At 46.4% G+C, this 23,041-nt stretch overlaps 1 protein-coding gene across 1 annotated transcript in view; it reads right to left on the bottom strand.

Moving 5' to 3' along the window:
• LOC117647721 overlaps nt 1-19,394 on the bottom strand; it is a 27,206-nt gene extending 7,812 nt beyond the window's left edge. The window contains exons 1-4 of the mRNA XM_034389619.1: nt 19,277-19,394; nt 19,050-19,195; nt 2,299-2,672; nt 2,008-2,197 (exon numbers count right to left, since the gene is read on the bottom strand). Of these exons, the coding sequence (XP_034245510.1) occupies nt 2,008-2,197; nt 2,299-2,672; nt 19,050-19,195; nt 19,277-19,394 (828 nt within the window). The remainder of the gene's footprint in view (nt 1-2,007; nt 2,198-2,298; nt 2,673-19,049; nt 19,196-19,276) is intronic.
• Between the last annotated feature and the right edge of the window lie 3,647 nt (nt 19,395-23,041).

The following is a 23,041-nucleotide window of genomic DNA, read 5'->3' as shown; positions in this document are numbered from 1 at the left end:
TATCGATTTTCCTAACTTGTTGCTGCTGGGGTCTCCGCCCCCCAGACCCCCCTTCATTCTAGATGGGGGTTGCTTCATTGCAGATAACACGATCTTGCCCCTTGTAGTTTTTTCACTTCTCCTGGGGGGGGCTACGCCCCGCAGACCCCTTTCTTCAAGACAGAGGCAATTTGCCTACAGAAAACTCGTTTTTCGCCTTTTTTTTAAGTGTTTTCGGCTTTAAAAACCAAACCAGTTGAGCTAGGATGGGAAATTTCGCGTGTGCCGACCCAAAGACATAACTAATAAGCCTGCGAAATCCACCCGGATCGGCCGAGCCTTCAGGGGGGAAGTGTACACACACACACCCACACACAGACAGACGACACACAGACAGACAGACGGGGAAAAATTTTTCAACCCCACTGGAGAAACGGCTTCGCTGTCGCTCAGCCAAAAAAATTTCCGCATCTTTTGAGACCCCAGCCTTTACTCTGGCATGCTTATATCTTGTGCATAGCTTCAAAACAATTCAAATTTTTGTATTTTTCTACTTTAAATGACCCAGAAACTTTTTTTTACAAGTCGGAGCTTACAAAGTGTATTCCCTTTTTTTGATTTTTTTTTAAAAGGGAATCGAATGGTATTTCCGGAAGTTGGTTACCAGCAACGGAAAAAATTTATACAAGGTAGGTTTACGCCAGCCGCGTCTGTCGTAAAGGCTTCGCGATGTCTCGCGGCCTGTTCCTCCAACCCGCGCCTGGCGTACCTACCTTGGCTGCGGCGCTAGCCTGCCTTCGGCAGGCATTGGCTGTCCATCGTCGGATGCTTCTTACGTGTTGCATGCGGGGGGGCTCCGCCCCGACCCCCCTTAATTCTAGATAGAGTTGCTTCATTTACAGATAACACGCCCTTGACCGTTGTCACTTTTTAGCTTGTCGGGGCGGGGGGCCGCCCCCCAGACCCCCCTTCTTCAAGACAGAGGTAATCACCGGGCAGAAATCTCTATTTTTCCCTTTTTAGGTGTTTTTCGCCTAAAAAACTGAACCAGTTGAGTTAGGATGGTGAAATTTCGCGTGTGCCGAGCCAAGGACATACCCAAAAAGTGTGCAAAATCTCCCGAGATCGGCCGACCGTTCAGGAGGAGTAGTGCGGACACACAGACACACAGACAGAAAAAACTTTTAAACCCCCACGGGAGAAAACAGGCTTCGCTATCGCTCAGCCAATAACAGGCTTCGCTATCGCTCAGCCAATTAGTCTTGCTCTGCATGACAGCTTTTGCCACAATGAAGGCCTGAAAAATGTATGCAGTTTCGTTGTAATGCTGCTGTGCACGGTATTGAAATAGCCGGGAACCTTGCCCTCAGAACACTCTTGAGCAAAACGGGGGTGCAGATGGTGGCTGCTATTTCCAGTTAGAGTTAAACAAGGTAGGTTTACGCCAGACCGCGTCTTGTCGTAACAGGCTTCGCGATGTCTCGCTCCCTTTTCCTCCAATCGCGCCTGGCGTACCTACCTTGGCCTGCGGCGCTAGCCTGCCTTCGGCAGGCAATGGCTTGTCCATCGTCGGTCACTTCTGACTTGATGCATACTGGGGGTCCCCGCCCCCCAGACCCCCCTTCTTCAAGACAGAAGTGATCTGCCTGCAGAAAACTCGATTTTTCGCCGTTTTTTAGGTGTTTTTCGGCTATAAAAACTGAACCAGTAGAGCTAGGATGGTGAAATTTCGCGTGTGCCAAGCCAAGGACATCCCCAAGAAGTGTGCAAAATCTCACCGAGATCGGCCGAGCCGTTCAGGAGGAGTAGTGCGGCACACACACACACAGACAGACGGACAGACAGACAGGAAAAACTTTTCAACCCCAATGGAGTAACAGGCTTAGCTATCGCTCAGCCAAAAGGGGTCACTAACCCCTTTTGGCACCTCCCACTGTCGTAAGTCCTCGGCCACTTTCAGTTGACCGTAAAAAAGGGAAAACGTGCATTTTTTTTCATTTCTCTACCTTTCTTTCAATTTATATTTACCTCAGTCTTTCTCCAGGCACCGCTCTCTCGGTAAACTGTTCTTTTCTTCAGGTCCACTGGGAGCCGAGCGAGCGCCGCCAGGGCGGTATTCTCTTCGGCCGAAAGGTCCACGAAATATGAAGGATAAAGCAACATAAATGAATGATGTTTTCTTATGTGGCCATTCTCAATCAATAATAAATTGAGACATCTGACACAAGTATTTAAAAAAAAAATGTCAAATTACAGTTAATCATCTAGGGAAATGGTCAACTACTATATGCAAATGGTGCTAAATGCAAGGTTCTACTCGCCATCGCAGAGTTGAGCGCAGCCACAATCTCCGCATGGGGCGCGAGGTTGACGACATCGGCTCGCCCGACGCTCGATGTCACATGTGTAAGCAGTTGCTTGAAAGCGGTCCCGGTCTTCGCGAAAGCCCCCGCGCTCATGATCCCTCGCAGTCCTCCCATGACCGACGAGTATATGCCCTCGTCGAGGACACGGGGACCCGACGTGCTGGCGTTCACTACTCTGGCCTGGGCGCCCTTCATTCCCCTGGGCTGCTGGACCACTCGGTCCTGGTGAGACGCCGCCAGGTGCGTGGTCATGCCGTCCCGCTGCTTGACGACGTGCGGGCAGTAAGGGCAGCGAAATGACAGCTCTCTGCGGTACCCGGTTTTCCTCTGGAATCAGATTGAAACGTAAAATCGTTAAAAGGCTTCTCTAAGCACTGTGGTGATTCGCTGCGAAAGAGGTGTTAATAGCTAAAGTCCAAGTTTGTTTCTAACAACTATTAGAGTAAAAAATACCTACGACTTGGCCCCACAGCAGTTGCTTTCTTCGTTACACGTCCTCAATTTTGAAGCGCGGCCCCTTTCGTAGACGGCGTCCTGTCCTTTTCTTCGGTGGAGGTGGAGAGGCCTTCTTTGCTGATGCAGTCTTGGTGCTCTGAAACAGGTGCAAGAGAAAAGAAATTAGTCTAAGCTATTTGGGAAAGCAATTCGCTCCTGAAAAAAAAACAATTGCTAATAACGGTGTACTCTTTTTTTGCGCGGCCGGACCGAGGCCAGGAACCCCCAGTGCATGCACATAGCAGAGTATCTTCGGTCTTTAATAACATAATGCCAAATTCAACACCTCCGTACTAATAGATAATAACAGGAAAAGTAGCGATATACATCGGCAACTTTGGCCCGTCCCGTTCATCAGGGAATGTGCGAATTTCGCCTATGTTTAACCCTGATGGGGTTTGAACCTGAGTCTGGGGTCAAAATGAATGTTATTTTCGGCGCCCTCAAAAACATCAGAAACAATGCAAAAATTTGAATAAAACGAATGTCCAAAACATACCCCACTGGGATTTGAACCCAGGTCCAAACTTCTCCGATTCGCTTGAAACTGGCACCGTTGGTTTTGTTTCGTCGCCCCGATTCCAAAAAGACCCCTACATGCCCTCCTAGCTGTATCCGTTGCCGAAATCCTCCTCGACCCCATGTAGACCATGATGCACCTGCAGCAGCGCTCCCGGGGCTCGGATCGGATTTGCTGCCACCGGGCGGTTCTTAGGGTCACCCAAGGAGGCTGCATACCAAATTTGGTCAAGATCGGACCACGGGAAGTCCTCGGACGGACGGACGCACAGCAGGGATCATACTATATGCCCGTCCCTCCGTCATTTTTTTTACAAAAAATAAACGGGACGGGCCAAAAAGGGCGTCTGCATCATCAGTATCCTTCACTGCAGCTGATTTCAACAGGGGGCAACCATCGTCTTGTTCTGCCCTGGATAATTCCTGGCAAAAGCAGTTCTGCATGCCGTCTAGTTGGCCTTATGCGCTTTTCCTTCCACTAAGCAGCATCATAATCAATTTCGGCAACCATGTGACCTGTTTTTGACCACATGAGTAAATGGCAGGTCTCCAGCTGTAGGATATCCAACGACATTTGTATCTGGTAGTAATACTGATGAGTGGGTTTCAGTACTACAGTTCCAACTGCATTTCTTTTCTTTTTATGATTGCTTGTCATTTCCTTTTGGAAATTGTTAGGGCCGACACTATTATATGTAATTTCACTATCGTCTGTGTATCTTTTAACTGTCGAAACCTTAACTTCCAAGAGTAATTTCCATGAGTAAATGCTCAGGACCCTGTGAACTTGGGTCGCGAAGCGTATACCTGGGTCGCCAGTGGCCCCTGGCAGCCTACGGTATTGGTGCTTCCGCGAAGGGAAATCCCTGAGTTGTTTGCGTCTGCCTTGGCAGTGGGATTCGTCCTACCATCTGTTTACGGCTAAAAAGGGGAAGATGGATTTACACGGAAAAGGGGCCCTTGGCATCAGTTGTTGAGTACAGTCGCTTGCAGAAAGGCTCCACTGGGGCCCGGGGCGGCGGCTGGGTTCGGCTGGTGTGCTGGTGCTTGGGGCGCCCGGGGCGGCGGGTACGTTTCCTACTGCCCTTCGCTACAACATACCTGTCTGAATCGTCATTCTCTGGCATAGTCTACAAAAAAACTTTCACAGAAACAGGCTGAATGGTGAAGGAGATCTACGGGTGGCGGTGGTCTACCTCTGAAATCCAAAGAGTAAGAGAGAAGACTGTCCAGATATAAATAGGGGTTTTTGAAGGGGGCGGGATATATTAGGAGTAAAGTACCTTCAGTGATTCCGATACACTTGTCATGAAACCATTCATTGCAGGCGTCTCAGCTAACCATTAACCTGAAGCAGATTATTTTCATGATTAAGAAGCAGAGTTCAGGGCTAAATATGGTGGTCAGTGTAAAAATGTATGCAGGCGAGATGGTCAAAATATGTCCTTCAAAATGTACCAACAGTGTGGTTGCTCAAACAGGTGGCAAAAGATTGGCTGTGTTGAGAAGGAGAGAATATCGTACTCTTTTGCTGACTTGCGACAAGAGCAGTTTTGCCTGTATTCATGTTTCTCTAGAGGAGTGTTTCCTGACTAAAGGCGATTGCCCCCCTAAATTTAAGTTAACGGATTAGGCTCAAATTTGAAACACATGTTGCGAACACAGTTATGATGCTCCTCTCAAATTTTTATGACGCTAGTTCAAATTTGAACAAAGTTATTGAACCCTGAAATGTCCAAACTTCGTGTAGCTAACCCGTCAAAAGTACGATAAGTGGATCAAAACCAATTACATATTCGTGCAGTAAAAATGAGCGCCTATTCAGTGTGACCCCTCCGAGGTTCGTGCCTACACTCCTTGTAGTCCAAATAGGTGGTCAAAGTTGGGCCAAAATTGGTTCAAAGTTGTTCTCCAGATTTGAGAGACATGATCTCGGAATTTCATTCACCAAGGGGTCACACTGAATGCGCACGTCTTTCCCCTACACAAGGTAGGTTTACGCCAGACCGCGTCTTGTCGTAACAGGCTTCGCGATGTCTCGCTGCCTGTTTCTCCAATCCGCGCCTGGCGTACCTACCTTGGCCTGCGGCGCTAGCCTGACTTCGGCAGGCAATGGCTTCTCCATCGTCGATTTTCCTAACTTGTTGCGCCCCCAGACCCCCTTCATCTGCAGATAACGCGATCTTGACCCTTGTAGCTTTTTCACTTGTCCTGGCTGGGCCCCCCAGACACCCCTTTCTTCAAGACAGGGGCAATCTGCCTACAGAAAACGCGATTTTTCGCCGTTTTTTGAGTGTTTTTCGGCTATAAAAACTGAACCAGTTGACCTAGGATGGTGAAATTTCGCGTGTGCCGAGCCAAGGACATACCTAATAAGCCTACAAAATCTCAGCCAGATCGGCCGAGCCGTTCAGGAGGAGTAGTGTACACACACAGACAGACAGACAGACAGGAAAAATTTTTCAACCCCACTGGAGTAACAGGCTTCGCTATCGCTCAGCCAACAAATCTACCTTTGAGCGATTCTCACGTTTCGGGGTAGTTTCGTTTCTTCTGACTCCTGTGCCCAAACGAGCGCAGATATCGACATGGGGTTTGTTTCTGATGTTAGGGAGGGCCATTGCCCACTAAACGCTTCGAAAAGTTCACGTTCGTTGGTTTGGTCTACGTAGCGTTTGGAATGCCCTAAATGTAACTTCCGTGATTGTCCTAAGAGAACATACTCGAACTTTCCGCCCCCAGTGTGGCGGTGTGGTTCGAAAATGCTGCCAACTGTCGATGGGGAATCGAAGCTTGGCATGTCTCGAGCTAATTTCGACCGAAGACCAATACGCCAGACTTCTTTCAAAGGTACTTATGCTGCAACGAAAAATGTCCTCCGTATATTCAATTTCACTACACAAATTTCGAAAAGGCAGCTCTGGACTTCTCCCCAAGCCAAACTTTAAACTTTCCATGACACACACTGTTAAAAAAAGTGCTGTAAATTAACAGCACTTATGCTGTTAAGTTTGATAGCAGCACGACTCGTTTTATTACAAGCATGTTGTAGCCCTCGGTGATGTTTTCTGACAGTTCGATTGTAATAAAACAATACTTCTTTGGAGTCTTGGACGATGTCTTCCCAACATTTGTGTTGATTTCATCGTGCTGTTATTAAACAAGACCCTTGTAACCTGACAACAATATATGTTTTAAGATTGCAAAAGGCTGTTTCTAAACATGAAACCTGTTCAACGACAAGACAACTGTTTTGAATCACGATTACATTATTGTTACTCGACAAGGAAGTTGTTATGAAATGAAAGTGCTGTTTCTGGATGGGTTTCCCGTTCAGATGCAAAACAATACGGTTGTTATTGAACAGCATTACTGTAGGTGATTGTGTTGTAATATTACAGTGGATTTTTAACAGTGCAAGCCATCAAAGTGGAGTCCCTGGGATATAATTGCACTGGTCGCGGAAATTTAAGATGCTGTACACGGTCTCAAAGCGGGCTAGAGCATTATAAAATGGCGTGTATCAACAATTACCTGTAACTTCCGTGGCACCCTTTACCCAATGTTGCAGCAGCACTAGGTGAAAATAATTCCGCTTAAATGTCGGGCTTAGAGTACAAGGTAGGTTTACGCTAGACCGCGTCTTGTCGTAACAGGCTTCGCGATGTCTCGCGGCCTGTTCCTCCAATCCGCGCCTGGCGTACCTACCTTGGCCTGCGGCGCTAGCCTGCCTTCGGCTGGCAATGCTTGTCCACCACCGGTTACCGCTTAAGTGTTGCATGCTGGGACCCCCCTTCATTCTAGATAGAGTTGATTCATCTACAAATTACACGATCTTAACCCTTGTAACTTTTCAACTCGACGGTGCTGGGGGGCTCGGCCCCCCAGACCCCCTTCCATCAAGACGGGAGAGATCTGCCTGCAGAAAACTGGATTTTTCACCGTTTTTTAGGTGTTTTTCGGCTATAAAAACTGGACCAGTTGAGCTAGGATAGTGAAATGTCGCGTGTGCCGAGCCAAGAACATACCTAATAAGCCTGCAAAGTCTCAGCCAGATCGGCCGAGCCGTTCAGGAGGAGTAGTGCACACACACGCAGACAGACAGACAGACCGAAAAAACTTTTCAACCGCACTGGAGTAACAGGCTTCGCTATCGCTCAGCCAATCATTTGACCCTGGAACGACTTTTAAGCCACAGCAAGCCCGAGTCAGCCGTTAAAGCCGATTTTCACACTTTGTAACTTCCGTGATAACGTAATTTCCATGATCAAAAAACCCACTAAAACGCATGGCAATACCTTATGGCTCATGTTTTTAGGAAGGTAGTACAAGGTCTTCACTATAAATACCATTGCCATAACTCTAGTATCATCCAGGACCCCAATAATCAGAAAAACTTAATTGGATACTTCTCACTTTCGGCAAATCAGAACTGCTGCGGGTGAAGGCGGCGCCGGGCTTGGTGGCGACCAGCCATGACGGAGGACGAGCAGGAGCCGGACACGCCGGAACATGGAGGTAGGTCAAGTGCGGGGAAGCTGACGGGGCCGTGGGCTGGGCTCAGCGGGGCCGGCTAGGTTTGTGATGGGCAGGCTGGGAGTATCCTGGGGACCGGGAGGGCCCCCTGGGACAGCTGGGGTGTGGACGACCCGTGGGATGCCGCTGTTGGGCTAAATGGGCAGGGCGGGAGGGTTGGACGGGGGGTCGGCACTGGGTCAACGAACGACCTTCGGACGGCTTGTGGCGGCCGGCGGCGGGACGGACTCTGTGCCTGGCGGCCGGGCTGGCCCGGCCGACGGCGGGCTGCACGCCTGGCCGTGCGCTAGCGCGAAGGCTGGTCTGTGGCGGCAGAACGCACCGGAGGGGGGAGAGCAGGAGGGGGCGGGGGAGGGGGGGTGATGGCGGGTAGGGTTGGATTTGGGCTAAGAGTGGTTTGATGATTACAGGACAACGGCTGGAGGGATTCGATACGACTCAGTCGGCGGTCACTATTCTCCCGGTCCCGGAGGGGCCGCAGTCGCTGTATGCGGCGGCAGCACGGGCAATGTTTCCGGCGGACGAAGGAGGGTGGGACTTCCACGCCAGGAGGCTCCGGCAGGGGACGGTCGCCCACATGGCCTCCCACGTCTGGACCTCCCGGCCCCTTCTCCAGGAGCATGCCGAGCAACTCCCTGACGCCGGTGGCAGCGACCCAATCCTGGCGGCCCTCCAACATCTGCGGGACGACAGGACTCACCCGGAGATCGTGTGTCTGCACGGGCTGGGTTGTTCTAGTTTTGTTCTGCGTTGTTCCATCACTCTTTCGTGTACGGGGACAAAAAGCCCGGCCATAGGAATCAAACAGCAGGTCAAAACATCGAAAAATAAGGAAACTGTGGTCCAAAGACACAAGAGGACCCATATTGGCAACTTTCCCTTTCTGTCATCAATTTCAATTCAAACAGACAATGCTTCTAAAATTTAAAACCAGTAAACGTGAAAAGAAAACCTTAGGCTACAGGGCATATTGCAAAGGATCGACAGAAGCAAGTGGTACTTTAACTTCAGTTACATAAGTTAGTAGCTACACACTTCACATTCTTCACATGCAATGGGCAGACAGCAAACGTAAGGAAACTTACTTTTAAGTCAGATTAGACACTCCAATTAGATTAGACAGATTCAACAGATTAGAAACCTCAAATTCACCTGTAAGGACAAGAAAGGAAAATTGATAAGAACCAGAACAAAAGTAACTAGGGGTGTACAGGGTGTACACGCCGTGTAGTTTGGACGCTTGGTTGCTGAGCTATGCCAAAACATTATAATGTTTACAAGCATTTGAGCCAAAGGTGCAAGCACTCGCGATACCTTGGGAACAATTTAATAACAATTGAGTAAAGTGGTCTGGGAAAATTTGGAAGTCATTTTTGAGCTCAGCACACTGAAAACTGCAGGAAACAATGTAAAGCTTGACATTAAAATGTTTGTCCAAAATAACCTAAACTGAAATATTAATATTAGTTTGAAGTCGAAATCAAGAAAAATTTCGTGATCAGCACACTTAAACCTATTTGCATCAATGTCAAATTAAACTGCACAATCTTGGCTAAAAATTCATTACAAGCCAATAAAGTGTAGTTCTGGGGAAAATTGGGAAGTCATTTTTTGAGTTCAGCACACTAAAAACTGCAGGGGAAAAAATGTAAAACTCAACGTGAATAGTTTTGGCCTAAATTACCTAATTTGAGATGAATCATGAGAGAAGGGCGCCCTGGAGTCCCAGCTTTTTCGGGCCGGGACGCCACCTGGCCGAGGTTTGCACCACTTTGCGGCTAAACGGCTCATCGCACAACATTTCTGACTAGCTCAGAAGATTCAGGAAGGTTTTTTCCGTGCCTCGGCGTCGTTACATTTTGATTTGGTCAACCGGGGACCGAACGCGGCGAGCCTGAAGGGCGGCAGTGTGGCGCGGCCGAGGGTCCGCAGCGGCTGGCTGCCTGATGGCTGGCCGCCGGCTACCCCCACCCTACTTCTTGGTGAATACTGTATTTTGCCTTTAAAACCATGAGTAGTATCTTTTTCACTGTTGGCTGCATTGTTGCTTTGCCAGAGTCTTTCAAAGGGAGGAGGATTGAAACACTAGCGCAGCGCCTCACAAAATGGCACAATCCAAGTTCTTTGAATTTGTTTTATTTGATTTATGATTTAAACGATTCATAAACCATCATTCATAAAAGATCCATAAACCTAAAATGATTGATCATTCAGTATAAAAAAAATTACGTCTATAAACTGAAGCTGAGAAAGTATTGAAAAAATACAAAACTGTATCAGTATTAAACAACAAACACAAACTTATTAAAAAACCATCATTCATAAGATCCATAATCCTAAAATGTTCGATCATTCAGTATCAAAAGGTTACATCAAAAAACTAAAGCTGAGAAAGTATTAGAATTCTAAAATACAAAATGAGCATTAAGCAACAAACACAAACTACATAAATGAATCACTGTTACTAAACATGCGCAAATACTTGTTAGCTTTGTTTGACATAAATGAGCAACTGGGGAACACTGTTAAAACAAGCTAGGGCCCGCCCTTCCGTCGAACCGAGTTGCCAGCTCCGCTTCGCTGCGCCTGCAACTCGGTTCGACAGGGGGCTGGCCCAGCTTGGCCTGCCGGCGGCCTTTTCTCGGGCCTTCGGCCCTCGCATCAGACCCAACTTGGCCAGTCGAAGGCCCGGGCCTTCGGCCCGCTCGCATCACACACACCGTGAGCGGGTAAAGCAAAGTTATCGATGTACCATCGTGACTTAGGCCCGCCCTTCTATTCACAATATGCAAAAGTCCTTACACTTTTTACTCCAACTGTCCTTAGAATATGCCCATTTCATTTGTCTCTTCACCCTCATTTCGAAAATACCCATATTTGCCATGCTACTGCAACTCCTTGCAATAGAGGCACAGCAGGAGCGTTAAACGAGTCCGTCGCACTTTTTCCCATAACTCTTGAAGGCGGGCTCCTGGACCCCCCTTCCGACCCCTCGTTGAAGAGGTCTTGCTGAGACCAATCGAAATCTGCAATAAATTTTTTTGGTCGGTCGACCCCCTTTTTGAAGATCCTGATGTGACTAATAGACGAAGTCGGGCTCCTGGACCCCCTTTCCGACCCCTCGTTGAAAAGGTCTTGCTGAGACCAATCGAAATCTGCAATAAATTTTTTTAGTCGGTCGACCCCCTTTTTTGAAGATCCTGATGTGACTAATAGACGAAGTCGGGCTCCTGGACCCCCTTTCCGACCCCTCGTTGAAAAGGTCTTGCTGAGACCAATCGAAATCTGCAATAAATTTTTTTAGTCGGTCGCCCCCCTTTTTTGAAGATCCTGATGTGACTAATAGACGAAGTCGGGCTCCTGGACCCCCTTTCCGACCCCTCGTTGAAAAGGTCTTGCTGAGACCAATCGAAATCTGCAATAATTTTTTTTAGTCGGTCGACCCCCTTTTTTGAAGATCCTGATGTGACTAATAGACGAAGTCGGGCTCCTGGACCCCCTTTCCGACCCCTCGTTGAAAAGGTCTTGCTGAGACCAATCGAAATCTGCAATAAATTTTTTGAGTCGGTCGACCCCCTTTTTTGAAGATCCTGATCTGGCCAACTTGTAAAAGCGACCGATGGGGTCGGGACCAGGTCCATTCATCTTGTCTCGTCGCCCCGATTCCAAAAATACCCCTATGTGCCCTGCTAGCACCAATAATGGCGGAAATCCCCCTCCCGCTCATGTAAACCATGATGCATCTGCAGCAGCCCTTGTGCGACCCGGACGGGATTTGCTCCACCGGATTATTTGTTTGGACGGTACTCCTGAAGTACCCTCCAAATCTGGTTACTCTAGCTCAACTCCTTCCTTGTACACAGACGCCAACAACAACAACAACAACAACAACAACAACAACACACACAGACACAAAGGCAAATGCATAGGCCCTCCCCCTATTTTTTGAATAGAAGGGCGGGCCAAAAATTTATTGAAAATTCATAATTTTTTGTAAGAAGTCGATTTACTTACATTCAGTCTGAATTTTCATACCAAAACTTTCATACTTCGCGGTCTGAAAGTTTCAGACGACGTTAGTCTGAATTTTCAGATCAACATGTTGTATGAAAAATGATACCAGTCGGTCTATTTTATCAGACTAAGTTATACGAAGACATTGAACAGTCGCACTAAAAAATGCCACTCTGTAGAGTAGAACACAAATCGGCGAACTTTTGCCATCGGTTTATTGTAGACGCTCAGTGGATCGTCTCGGCTCAAAAATTAGGTACACGGCAGTAGACTCCTACTTGCAAAGGTAGTGAACCCCGTAAACAAAACTACTATCAAAAGTAGTACTGTCGTACTACCATTTCGGAGCTCTGTACATCCCAAAATGTAGTACGGAAGGAGTACCTTATGAAACAAAAAAGGCATCCGAAAGAAGTACTGCCGTGCTACATTTCAGGACGTCTCTTTCGGGAGCACTTCGGGACGTCGGAAACGGTAGGTCTGTGAGAGGTCTTTCGGAGGTCCCCCACCACCCGTCGCAGCGCCCTGCGTAGTTCCGAAGGTGACCGCTAGAGCGCGCAATGTAGTTCGATGGCCTGCCGCTAGGGTGCGCCACTGTTCCGGATATGAATGTAAATGCGTATAGGAATGTGAATATGACACAGATAAACTGTTAGGAAAAATGTATTTATTCACTGACCTTTTTAAATTAAAAATCAAACGATAAGACTTGTCACGAACAACAGAAAATATAGAGACAAAAATGGTGGACAGGACTCAAAAACAAAATATTTAAAAGAGGAATCTCAGTTGGACTGAAAAGAAAATACAGCAACCATAACTGTAACACCCCTTGATTAAAAATAAGCCAAAATGACTGAAAGAAATTCAATTAGCACTGATTCCAAGGTGTCATGCTTACTGTCGCAGGAAATTCACTTAATTTGACACTGAAGCACAGGATTCAGTTCTTGTTCCACATGTAATTGCATAGTGGTGCAGGTTATCGTTCCAGAATCATGGGCAACTCCAGTGGGTCAAGGTTTCCGCAAAGAGCCTATTTCTCAAGCATAAAATCAGAAGACGAACAAAATAAACACTTTGACAATAAGAGTATCAAAGTAACAGACTATTGTAGGTTAACTTACACCGGCACTTTCTGATTTGGATTGAAACACGAAATAAGCCTGCACCAGGAAAGTATTCTTCTTATTGGTGCACCTGAGAACTGAACATCTTCGTGCGTGGTTTCTTTTCTTTGGAGAAATGAATTTACTATAGTTAACAGAAAAATAAATATGAGTAAGGATCCGACGCCACAAGCACAGTGCGCGCCAAAGTGCGCCGACTGTCATCTGCACAACAGGTGAGGTGAGCATCGCGTGGGCCCGAGGCGCGCTCTAGCGGACACACTCGGAACTACATGGCCGCAGGACGCTGCGACGGGTGTGGTGGGGGACCTCCCAAAGACCTCACATAGACCTACCGTTTCGGACGTCCCGAAGTGCTCCAAGAACCGACTACTTTGGGACGAGCGACCAGGGCGCGCTCTGGCGGCAAACTCTGGCACCACACACTAGGTCCCCGCGCGACGTACGAGAGAGCTTCATTTGTAGTACGTTTAGGGAGGTCCCGAAGAGCTCCCAAAACCGACTTCTTCAGGACGTCCGAAAGACGTCGGATTCCAGACATGTACTAGTTTTGTTTACGGGGAAGAGGCTAGAGGTGACTGTTGAATTCCCGGGTGGAAGGAAGTCTAGTTTTAACTGAGTACCGACTACAGTGAAAAACTGCAGTGCGCAAACTGCGGTCTTCAGTGCAGTCAAAGTGTGAAAAAACTCTGAAATTATTTACAAGTTTGTGTACTGTTCAGGTGGTACTCGTAATAGTAGTCTGACTGCAGTTTATTTCCAGTTAAGAGTTCAGTTCTTAAATAGTGTCGAGACTTCAGCTTGATCTATAGCTACACACTAAATTCTTGTGGACTTTTTTATGCATAGTTATGCATGCTCAGAAACGTCCATGTGTTATGCATAATATTATGCATGACTGTGTACATTTTATGCAGGAAGATGCATAAAATGTACACAGTGATGCATAATTTTATACATAACATATGGAAGATTCTGAGCATGCATAACTATGCATAAAAAATGCGTCTTTATGCATTTAAAAAGTCCATAAGAATTTAGTGTGTATGTTACACTCACCATTGCTCAGTCAAACAATACTCCAAAAGTGAGTTAAAATACTTCTTTTGACTCAAGTATATCGACGCTTTATCTGTAATTTTATCTGCATGATCATTGTCTAGACACCATTACGCTTCAATTTACACTTATAGTATACCTTTTCAATGCAGTCAGGAATGAGGAAGCGATTGAAGAACAAAAGTAATCACATTGCAGGGACTACTAGCGCGCCACCTAGCGGCCGATGCTGTGAACTTCGTTCGGATCTACGCTTGGACCAATCAGAGTTCAGCTTTTGACAGTTCGCTATAACGGCCGCTTGGTGGCGCGCTACTGGTTCCGGGCTTTTAGAGTACTTTTGTTCTTCACTCGGCGACGAGCGAAAGGGGCTTTTGAAAACCGACACGACTGGAAGGCAAGGACCAGTACGTCGATCAATATGGTTTTTTTTCTCTGAGATTAAGCATGGCGGGGTGAAGCCAAAATTTAACGTTGAGCATAAAAATTATTGCGATATTCTTAGACGTCGGGGTAGTGCGCAAACTGTGGAAAAATCCTCATCCCACCACACCGTGTGGTCTACTGTCAGCCGCCGGGCTGCAAGGCCAGGTTTCAAGGACCTGCCGCTAGGTGGCGCTTGGATCGCTGTGAGTGTTTGTCAAACGGGATTTCTTATTTAGGCTAGTGAATTAAGTTATTTTTGCAAGTTACACCATCTGCCACTTCAGTAAATATCTGCTTTAGACGTTAGAGAAAAATTTGAATCAGAATATTGCACTGAAGTGGAGAAAAACGGAATTCCGTGGTAGCACTCGATGGCGTCTACGGGCAACAATTAGGTTGGGTCCACGCATGATTCGCTCGGGTCTTCAGACTCTTCTACCTTACTAGGCAGTCTGCGGTGACATGCAGTGGTAACGTGTGAAGGTGATGTTAGTCAATACTAGCTCCTTCCAATTTTTAGTCAATACCGACAGCACTGTCGTGTGGCATGGACTGGTCCACCCGACTAGCCCGCCCGGCCTTCAACGGGGTTCCACTCTCATTGCGGAGATGGCACAGCATTACAAACAACCACGTAGAGGACATGGAAGGAGTAGGGCCAGGGTCGGCGGTGGGGGCTTGCAGAACTAAATTTGAACGTGATTTCCAAATCCACACTTGTGACTAAAATTCAGAAAATACTTCTCGAAAATAATTTTAACTTCAATATAAAACTCGAGTTAAACCTTCTGTAATACTGGCGAGATGAAACCATGATTAAAACTGCAGACAAGACTGCTCTGTCCGAAAAAAACTACCAGTTTTCCTGTAAACAGACTGCAGTTCAACTATAGTTAACTATAGTTAGACTGCAGTTTCACCAGTTAAATTACAGTTGAACTACAGTCAAACTGCATCGGTCAGTCTGCAGTCTGACTGCTGTTCGTCTGCAAACTTAAGTTATTTTATAAACAGAAAGTATGTGGCGTACAGTCTAACAAATAGTTAAGTTGCAATTCCCAGATATAATTAGAACTTCAGTTCCTTCCACCCGGGTTGCGAGGGAGAGCGGCCTTAGCCCAACCACGCGCCGACCCGTGGCCATGCGCGAGAGTGAAATTGTATTCTTTGTTATTTAGCTTATACTGCACTTATTAACCTGAATCTTGCTTTGGTGCGCTCATGCCCTTTCAGACAATCACTTGGAATAAGTTTGTAACAAAATATTCGCAATTTCGCCTTCAAGTGGCAATTTTAGCTCCAAAAGATCATCCATGCGACACTAGCGCCACCTAGCGGATAAGTGTCCATTTCGGAGCTCTGAAACATTCTCTATGCTTTTACGACACTAAACGTAAATATTATTTGAAATACAACAGTAGTATTGATAAAAGTTCTGAGAAAATCGAAAAATGTACAAAGGGGACGGTTTTTTTTCACTCGTTTTCCGATTTCACAAGTATGAATTTAGTTTTCGGACGACAATGTACAAAACTTGATAGCCATCGCTCTAAATATTCAGACTTGCTAGTCTAAATTTAAATTTCAGACAACAGGTCAAACTTTTCAGACAGTTGGTCTTAATATTCGTACCATTTTATGAATTTACGATTCAGACCACCAAGTAAGACGAAATCAGTCTGAATTTTCATATTTTTTTTAACAGTGAAGGATTGCATCATCACCAGCCAAGTAGATTCTTAGATTCTTGCCTTGGTATCGTCCATTTCTTGCCACTTCTTCAGCTTATTTCTTCCATAGGCCTTGTAATGGTTCTCAGAGAGAATAAAACAAGGTAGGTGTACGCCAGACCGTGTCTTGTCGTAACAGGCTTCGCGATGCTGCGCCAGTTTCGACCATCCGCGCCTGGCGTATACGCGTACCTTGGCCTGCGGCGCTAACCTGCCTTCGGCAGGCTGCTTTCCTAGGCTGGCCGTGGAAATAGGCGTGATCCCCTCTAAAATAGCATTTGGTCATCAAATTCTGCACCAATCGGATTCAACTTTCGGTCGAGGGTCCGAATGGGTTCTATTTTCGTCATCAGCAGCCTCAAAAACATATGAAACGATATGAAACTTGACACAAAGTTGAAAGTACCTAAAAAGTTGTCTTTTTTCTGCCGGTTTTTAAGTGTTTTTTGGCTAGTATGACCGAATGGATTGAGATAGAAAGCTGAATTTTGGTGTGTGGCGAGCTAAGGACATATCTAACGACCCTGCAAAATCTCAGGCAGATCGGTCGAGCCGTTCAGGAGGAGTAAGGGAGGGTGGGGCACCTAGTGACACTTTTTGGATTTTGGCACTCACTTCGATACTGTGCGAGAAATGAATCTACTTACACCTCAGAAGGTTGCTTTGATCCTTCCTTGATCGAAATAACATGTTGTGGCGTTTTGACAACACCTATTTCTATTATTTACATAGCTTCCCGCAGACCTCTGCACTTGTCACTTGGTGCCCCAGCCCGGGGCACCTAGTGACAGGACATATACCTCACATTACCAGCATAGAGCGACGCTCCAGCTAATTGAAAACTATCCGTTTTGGACTCTTTAAGCTTTTTAAATATCAAACCATTCTGAACGGCGCCATTTTCCCCAAGAAACTGCATTTTACTAAATTGCCAATCAAATTCAATGTTCTACGAAATTGTCGTTAAAAGTAGTCTCATTTATGTTTCGTTGTGTGACAATCGGTGACAATTTACTTCGCGGTTGCCAAATCGATGTTTTGAAACGTTTAAATCGTTGAAATACGGTAAATAGAGTGTGTCTGTCACTACCTGCCCCGGGGGCTCATTTTCGTTCAAAATTTGATATTAAGGAAATGAAATCACATGTTTGAGCTGGTTCAGCGAAAACAACTTACTAAAGGTCCTTATTATTGATTAAAAGTGCCAGAACGATCGGCAGTGCCGTTTACTGGAAGAATGGCGAGAAAATATTTTGTTTAAAAGTCGTAAAATCTGTGATTTTAGGTTATTATTTTCTTGCTTTTATTCTAGGGGCTAAAATATTTTGTTCAAAGTATCACTTTCACTTGAACATGATTCCACAGCACAAGACCTTTAGATTAGCCACCTCAAAGTGTCTGAAAGTGCCATAGGGTGGCCAGGGCACCCCTGTGTCACTAGACAGACAGACAGACAAAACTTTTCAACCCCACTGGAGTAACGGGCTTCGCTATCGCTCAGCCAACTATTTTTAATATTTTCAGGCTTTGTTCACACTCTTAAAACCTTACGGAGTATTTTGAGCATACATATACCAAACTAAAATACTTTGTTATACGAAGTAATAGATCGTAAATTACGAAGTATTTTCTTTGTAAGCTTACGTATGCTCAAAATACTTGTTATACAAACTACTTTTCTTTGTAAGGCCCGAAATAGTTTGTAAGGTTTTCTCAGTGCAAAGTCCTTAAATGGAGAGGCTGCTTGATGACAAGGCATTCCCCCACCCTCTTCGACCTGATAGAGATACCAAATCAAATTTACATACATGTGAAAACCGCCTCTAAAATTAAATCATTCTCACCGTTTCGGCGTCGCTGTCGTCATCACTGCCGGCTGCTGCCGGCGCTGCTGCGGCCGCCGGGGCTGCTGCGGCGACCGCCGTCGCCAGTACGGCGAGGTTGTCCTCCTCGGCCTCGCCTGGCTCCGGCACCGGGCCCTCCGCATGGATGAACTGCGAGAATCAAGAAAACTATAAACTGAGATTTTTTGCACTACAGGAATTTCACGATTCACAGATCAGGGGCAGCGATGAAGCGGGGACGCAAGGGAGACTAGCTCACCCACCACCATATCACTGCCCAAATTTGTGAAATGGGAATTTCCCCTCCTTCGTACGACTCTACATGATAAACGGGAGCTACTTTAACTTACAGAATCTTACATTGTTCGCAGCATCGCTAGGCCCAGGCAGGTCCAGGTCCTGACCGACACGCCCAGTGGCGCCCACTGAAATTTCATTTTGAGGGAGCGACTGATATTCAGCCTCTTACAACCCCCTTTTTCCTCTTCTCTTCTTTTCCCTCTCCTTCTTTTCTTTTCTTCCCCTCTTTTCCTTTCTCTCCTTTTTCTCTTTCTCTTTTCCCCTTCCCTCACCCACCACCGCAACCACCCACCCACCCCAAATCAGGGTATGCGGCCGCAGACCCTGCACCCACGTGTTGGCGCCACTGGACACGCCTCTGCAGCGCCTCATACTTCACCTTCCAATTGGTCGGCAGGGTTCCGTCCCTCCTTGGGCGCCCGGGACCTCGCCTCGTGCTGGGTGGATCATCGTCCGCCGCGTCCACAGCCTCCTCCTCCCTTTCGCGAGGGAGCGGGGGCGAGCGGGAGGGAAGTCCCCTGTAACGGTCGCCACCGTCGAATTCGTCCTCCGATTCGGACATGGCCCTTGGCGATGCGCGATAGCGCTGCTCCTCGCGCCGGCGGCCCGTTTCGATACAAGGCGGGTGGAGGAGCGCGGACAGTCTCCTACAGCGGTCTCCAGACCGTTCACAGCCCCAATGAAATCAGCAGGGATGTCTACAGCACTGGGCCCAGACCCTTGGGCAGGTGGCAAGGGTGCTGGTTCGTCCTCCTGGTTCTCTGGCAGCTGGTACTTCCTAGGCCTTCCCACCTTTGCTAAAGAAAAAAAAATTGTTTGAGTAAAATTTACATTATGTGTTCATAATACGTAATTGCTGGATTGGAGATGAAAATTACTTGTTGTTTTACGCTGCTGGGTTGGAGTAGGCAATTTAGAGGTTGAGGGTTGCGGTGATGGCCAACCATAAGAAACAGAAGTTGATGCCCCAGAACTAGAAACAGCTAATTTGTACATACAAATTATGTAACAAGGTAGGTTTACGCCAGACCGCGTCTTGTCGTAACAGGCTTCGCGATGTCTCGCGGCCTGTTCCTCCAATCCGCGCCTGGCGTACCTGCCTTGGCCTGCGGCGCTAGCCTGCCTTCGGCAGGCAATGGCTTCTCAATCGTCGGCGACTTCTTACTTGTTGCATACCGGGGGGCTCGGCCCCCCAGACCCCCCTGCATTCTAGATAGAGTAGTTTCATCAACAGATATAACGATCTTTGACCCTTGTAACTTTTTAACTTCCCGAGGCTGGGGGGCTCCGCCCTCCAGACCCCCCTTTCTTCAAGACAGAAGTGATCTGCCTGCAGAAGACCCGATTTTTCGCCGTTTTTTAGGTGTTTTTCGGCTATGAAAACTGAACCACGTGAGCTAGGATAGTGAAATTTCGCGTGTGCCGAGCCAAGAACATACCTAATAAGCCTGCAAAATCTCAGCCAGATCGGCCGAGCCGTTCAGGAGGAGTAGTGTACACACACACACGCAGACACACAGACAGAAAAAACTTTTCAACCGCACTGGAGTAACAGGCTTCGCTATCGCTCAGCCAATTAGTCACTGTACTTTCAAGAATTGTACTAACAGTTCCATTTTAAGAATGGGCTTACCATTCTGGGAGCATTGATATGGGTAAAAAAGTCCTGCATGCTGGTTCACACTAGCACAAGTACACAAACACAACCACACAATAATCACAGTTGATAATCACAGAGAAGAAAATTATTGAAAAAATCTAACAGCAAAGCGGAGGGGGTGGAGGGCCCCTGCGGCGCTCCCCACGAGACGGATAATGCTTGTTGCAGCGTCGCTGCTGATGCCTCACCCTCTTCCCCAAACGACTGAAGACAGGCTGTAACAGAACACACAGAGTGATAGAGGGAAGAATGATGATGAAAAAATCAAGATACTTGATGCAAACACACAATGATACTCACACCACGAGGGCGGGGTGCTGGCCCACATGGTGGTCGGGTCAAGTCTGCCATAGACATCTTGGGGGTGTGGGCGAAAGCCCCCTCGTGGGTAGAAGGGAGCATTCTTGCAGACCCAAAGGGGGGTCATTCCATGTGAAAATGATAAGGTTCAAATCGACCAGTGCTCCGATTTTGATGAAACTTGCAGCGATTGTTGGTCTTATGGTCCCATTGAAGTTGCCAAAATATTTTGGTCGAAATGTCAAAGGGGTCTGAGTAGTGCACGATTCAATTTTTTTCACTTTTTGTGAATGGGTATCCGTTTTTTGCTAATATCTCCGGAACTATTCGTCGTACGACAAAAATGAGTACACCGTTGGAAAGAGGAGAAAAAACTGAATAAAATCAAAAAAAAATTATTTTTTTTTGGAGAAAAAAAATTTTCTTTTATACTAAACTCAAACTTTCAAAGTTATATTTGAAACTGTTCCCCTTCATCAAAATTGACATGCTATGGCTCAAAAAGTAGCTTTACCCTTCCACTAAACGAAAATGTCAATCATATAAAGTACTTTTTCTCGTTTGGGAGAACGAGCGATTTCCGTGGACCTCTGCACTGGATCCGGGCCTACCCTCTGCCTGAACGGTGCACAACGGCCCGGCGCTGTGGCACCGCGGTGTCCTGCCACCCACCCCCATCCCTTTCCGCAGTTCCCAGAGCAGAAGTAGGGGCGCCTGTAGGGTAGGCCGCACCCCGCACGCCGCCCCGGGCTCCCACGGTCACCGCCCAGCAGGTAGGCAACTCATCCTACGATACTACCCCTATTCCCCTGTCCCCTCCCCCTACTCCATCTCCTTCTTGACCTTCAAATTTTCAGTATGGTCCTAGGCGAGAGTTAGTGTTGCACTTTGTCAAATGTTTGTTACCAGACTGAGATTTCTTTCAAATTGTTAGGAAATTTAAATCGAACTCAAACTTTAAAATGCTGGGTGTTTATTCAAAGTTGTTTTTATACATAAAAATTATCTGACCTTCCTCTGAACCTTTAAAGTAGTATAACTGTAGCGGCAAGTTATACCTTGCTTCAAAACATATTTTTTTTCTTAGATTTTAATTTTACATCTGCTGCCTTAGCATCACTTACTCGAAGTTTCACAATTGTCCCTTTGGCTTGAAAGTACGGATTAACAAGGTAGGTTTACGCCAGACCGCGTCTTGTCGTAACAGGCTTCGCGATGTCTCGCTGCCTGTTTCTCCAATCCGCGCCTGGCGTACCTACCTTGGCCTGCGGCGCTAGTCTGCCTTCGGCAGGCAATGGCTTGTCCATCGTCGGTTACTTCTTACTTGATGCATGCTGGGGGGCTCCGCCCCCCAGACCCCCCCTTTAGAAAGGGTGATCTGCCTGCAGAAAACTCGATTTTTCGCCGTTTTTTAGGTGTTTTTTGGCTATAAAAACTGAACCAGTTGAGCTAGGATAGTGAAATTTCGCGTGTGCCGAGCCAAGGACATGCCCAAAAAGTGTGCAAAATCTCACCGCGATCGGCCGAGCCGTTCAGGAGGAGTAGTGCGGACACACACGCACACACGCACGCACGCACACAGACAGGAAAAACTTTTCAACCCCAACGAATAACAGGCTTCGCTATCGCTCAGCCAACTAGACTTACAATGTCATGTAGACTAACAATTATAACTATATCAGTAAACTTGTAACTTCTTGGTTGTCCAGTAGCTTCCATAACTTGAACCGAAAAGTTTTCATCCTCTTCATGGAATTCAGATACGCAGCCTAGCTCCCAGGAATTTTCGTCTTCTGTAAATGTTACAAATCCTTTTACCTCACTATAGTCTAGTTCAAATTCTTTGGTACATATTTTCTTAATATTAAACTTTGTATCTTGTGAATACAACTTAAGTAAGATATCCTTTGATGGCACTCTAGGAATTAAAGCATGGTGGGATTTGATTCCATCAATGTCAAAAGCTGTCTCAAATCTCACAAGTAAAACCTTTTCATTTTCAATAACTTCTTCTTTCGGAACCCATTTATCAGTCACTCCTTGAATGTTTTTAGACACCCAATTATAGAAATCAAATGCAATTGTTATTTGTGGGTCTTTTGCTGTTAAGCTTAGGCAATGCAACATTGTAGTATGTTTGATCATGCCGCCCACACCATCACAGGCAGTTTTTCCACGGCTCGTAGCATAAAAGTGCCATTCTGCAGGTACTCCAAAATCCCTTTCATGAAACCATACATTGGCGGCAGATTTTTTATTTTTGTACTGAGCAGCACAACCGTCTGAAAAATATTTGACGTTAGCCAGCTTTATCTTGAGGTCCTCAGTTATATGACGGATCAATTTTTTCTGAAATGTATGCACTGCAGCAGTACTATGGTCCAAGTGATCTGATATCAAAACAAATGCTGAGTGGCATACTTTGCCCTCAGCATCTTTATAATAAATCAAACAGGGATGCAATGTCGCCTGTTTATTATTAAAGTACCACCCCTGGGAGCTATTTTGTACAACAAAGGAGAAATTTTCTGCAAAGTCAACATTAACAACAACTTCACCATCTTTTAAATTTTCAATTGATTCCTTATAGAAATTTGCTTGCACTTTGCTAATAAAATCATGGGGTATGAGACTTTCAATCTGCGATATAAACTCAGAAATAAAATCATCAGTAGATTGAGTT

The sequence above is a fragment of the Thrips palmi genome, unplaced genomic scaffold (genome assembly GCF_012932325.1).
Source record: "Thrips palmi isolate BJ-2018 unplaced genomic scaffold, TpBJ-2018v1 HiC_scaffold_2, whole genome shotgun sequence".
Lineage (NCBI taxonomy): Eukaryota > Metazoa > Arthropoda > Insecta > Thysanoptera > Thripidae > Thrips > Thrips palmi.
This window is presented reverse-complemented; position numbering and strand designations above follow the sequence as displayed.